Below are 3089 nucleotides of genomic sequence, written 5' to 3' on the forward strand. Positions count from 1 at the left end.
CCCTGTGCATTACACCTCCAGGACCCCAGCCCCTCTGCATCACACTGCCGGGACCCCGGCCCCTCTGCCACACGGGGCTGCAGCTCCCCGGGTGGTTTGCTGGCGGCTCCAGGCAGCGTGCAGGGAGCGACCCTGCGGGGCTGGACAGGCTCACGCAGGCCCTTGCCGGTGGTTGCTGCGGTGCTGCTGTGTGCTGCCGCCCGAGCAGAGCGGCGGCGAGGCACCGCAGGAGCACCAAGGGTCTGGAATGGGTCTGGGACGCCAGGCGCAGGCCGGCTGGGTTTGGGGACCRCCAGGAGCCTCGCATGCCGTTTGCCACGTCCACAGGCACGGCGCTCCTGATTTGCACCCAGGTGGTGGGTCTGGACCACACTGGCTGCCCGGGCCCTGGCTCCCGGCCCTGAACCCGCCGGGCTGGGGAGGCTGCGCCCGCTGCCGGGCCTGCGGCAGCAGTCCTCAGCGCCACGGCTTTATCCACCGCCGGGTCCTTCGGCGCCCGCGCCCTCGCTAGCTGCACCGGCAGTGCGCCGGGAGCACCGCTCGGTCCCGGCCCCCCTGCGCCACCCCACATGGGACCCCGGCTGCTGGCACGGTGCAAAGTCCCCGCGGCCCCTCCGAGCCGCTGGAGCGGGTGGCTGGGGAGGTATTTATCCATCTCGCTCACGGCCTGCTCTGGGGCAGGGGATGTTTCTGCACCCAGAAGGCAAGACCGGCACCTCCGGCATGGGCACGGGGGCTGTCTGGGTGTCTGAGGGACCCTGGCACCCCATGCGGATTCACACTCCAAATGCCCTGTCGAGGCAGCCCGGCGGCTCCTTCGCAYGGCACCAGCTGGAGATCCCCAGCTCTGATGCCTCTTCGCCTCCACCCTGCCCCATTCCCGGCAATGGGGGGGTTCCTGTGCACGTCCCCCCTCCCCGGTGCCCGTCACCCCGTGGGGGAGAAGCTGCCGGTGACACGGACCCTGGTGGGGCAGGTCCGTGGGTGCACGGGGGCAGCCGCCACCAGCATCGTCCCCTCCCCGGCTCCGGGGCCGGCAGGGCTGGGGCACCCTGGGGCAGGGCTGGACCCTCGCTCCGGCCCCGCTCCGGGCCCCTCCTGGGTGTCCGAGCTGGGGAGCAGAGGGGGGGGTGCAGCAGCTGCACGGGGCCGGGGCTGGATTGCTGGGGTCGGCAGTGCGACTCCTGCAGTTTTCAGTCCCCCTGGAGTTATTTGCAAAGACGGTGGCTCGGGATAGGATCCCCCTCCCAGGGCTTCAGCCACAAGGCGCAGCCTCTGGTGCAAACGCAGCCCCCGGTGCAAACGCAGCCCCGGCAGAGAGGCGGCAGCAGGGCGGCAGCGGGGCTGGGGACCCCGAGCRCGGGGGCAGCGCGCACGACCCAGCTCTCTTGCCTGCACGGCGAAGCGTCTCGGCATTGCGAGCRCTGGGGTTGCGGCTGTGCCTCGCTCCCCTGGGGTGGTGACCCCCCCCCCCAGACACCTGACCCCTGGGTCCCACTGTCCCCATGGAGCAGCCTGCGYGTGGGGCTCGGGCACGGGGAGGCTTTGGAGCGGGTCCAGGGGGCTGCGCCCCGTCCGGCCGGGTGCCCTTGCCCCTGAGTGCCATGGGGCACAAGGGCCAAGTCACGGCGTCCCCGTGAGCCCTGGCCGCACCAAGACGCGGTGAGCTCCACGCGCGGCCACCCCCTGCGGCCCCCTCACCCCACGGCGCACACGGGGCACAGCAGGGACCAGGGTGACCTGCGACAGGGGGACGGGCAGCCCCCAGCCATGGCCTGGGAGCCCCTGGCATAGGGGTGGAGAGAGCAAGGATGGGGATGAGGCACCTGGAGCCCCGAGTCCCATGGGGACAGCAGGGACAGGGCTGGGGCACACGGAGCCCCACAGGGATGGCAGGGATGGGGATGGGGCACACAGAGCCCCATGGGGAGGGCAGGGACAGGAATGGGGCACACGGAGCCTCAGTCCCCAAGGGAACGGCAGGGAGCACAGCCCCACGGGAGCTGGGGTGGCCAGGGCGCGTGGGGAAGGCACCGGGCTGTGGAACGCGGCGAGCTCGGCAGTGCAGGCTGCGTGAGCGGTTGCAGCGGTGACTCCCCCCCCGGCCCCGATGCCGTGACCCCTGCCCGGGAGGTGGGGAGGGCACTGCGGCCGGTCCCCTGCCCTCACCCTCAGCGGCTTTTCCCACCCGACACGGAGGACGGGGCGGTGCAGGTCCCAGCCCCGGTGGACACGCAGCACGGCGCGGCGCAGCACGGCACGGCACAGCGCAGCACGACAAGCCCCTCGCAGCTCCGGCAGCGGCTCCTGCCCCACTGCCACCACCCACTGGCCCACCGACATGCGGCTGCAGGCCCAGCATGTGCAGGGTGCTTGGGATGCCCAAGGTACCCGGGTGCATGGGGTACTGAGGATGCCCAAGTGTCTGGGCTGCCCAGGGCACCTGAGGGCTCCTGAAGTGCATGCGCTGCACAGGGTGCCTGGAGCGTGYGGGGATCCCTGGGATACCCGAGGTTTGCAGGGATATGGATTGCAGGAGATGCCCAAGGAGCCCAGGGCGCATGGGGTACTTGTGCTGCCCGAAGTACCTGGGGTGCACAAGGTACCGGGGATGCCCCAGGAGTCCTGCGATGCCCAGGGTGCCCAGGGCATCTGGGATGCGCAGGATGCCCACGATGCCTGGGATGCCCAGTGTGCCCGGGATGCCCACGATGCCTGGGATGCCCAGTGTGCCTGCGGTGCCCAGGATGCGCAGAGTGCCCAGGATGCCCAGTGTGCCCACGGTGCCTGGGATGCCCACAGTGCCTGGGATGCCCGGTGCGCCTGCGGTGCCCAGGATGCCCAGAGTGCCCGGGATGCCCAGAGTGCCTGGGATGCCCGGTGTGCCCGGCGTGCCCGCGGTGGCCTCACCTCTGCGCGGCCGTGCTGGCGTCCAGGATGCCGGTGCTCTGCAGCCACCGCACGGAGGGCAGTCCGGCCGTCAGCGGCTCTTCCTTCATGGGCAGCCCGCCGCGGGGCAGCGCCTCCTGCATGGAGAACATGGCGAGGGGGGGCCGGGGGCGGCCCGCCGCGCCGGCCCCGCCGCCGCC

At 72.1% G+C, this 3089-nt stretch overlaps 1 protein-coding gene across 1 annotated transcript in view; it reads right to left on the reverse strand.

Moving 5' to 3' along the window:
• LOC112968379 (transcription factor COE1-like) overlaps positions 1-3041 on the reverse strand; it is a 41869-nt gene extending 38828 nt beyond the window's left edge. The window contains exons 1-2 of the mRNA XM_026070600.1: positions 2911-3041; positions 2392-2588 (exon numbers count right to left, since the gene is read on the reverse strand). Coding sequence (XP_025926385.1) covers positions 2392-2588; positions 2911-3041 — 328 coding nt within the window. The remainder of the gene's footprint in view (positions 1-2391; positions 2589-2910) is intronic.
• Between the last annotated feature and the right edge of the window lie 48 nt (positions 3042-3089).

This window comes from Apteryx rowi, unplaced genomic scaffold (genome assembly GCF_003343035.1).
Source record: "Apteryx rowi isolate R43461 unplaced genomic scaffold, aptRow1 scaffold_315, whole genome shotgun sequence".
NCBI lineage: Eukaryota > Metazoa > Chordata > Aves > Apterygiformes > Apterygidae > Apteryx > Apteryx rowi.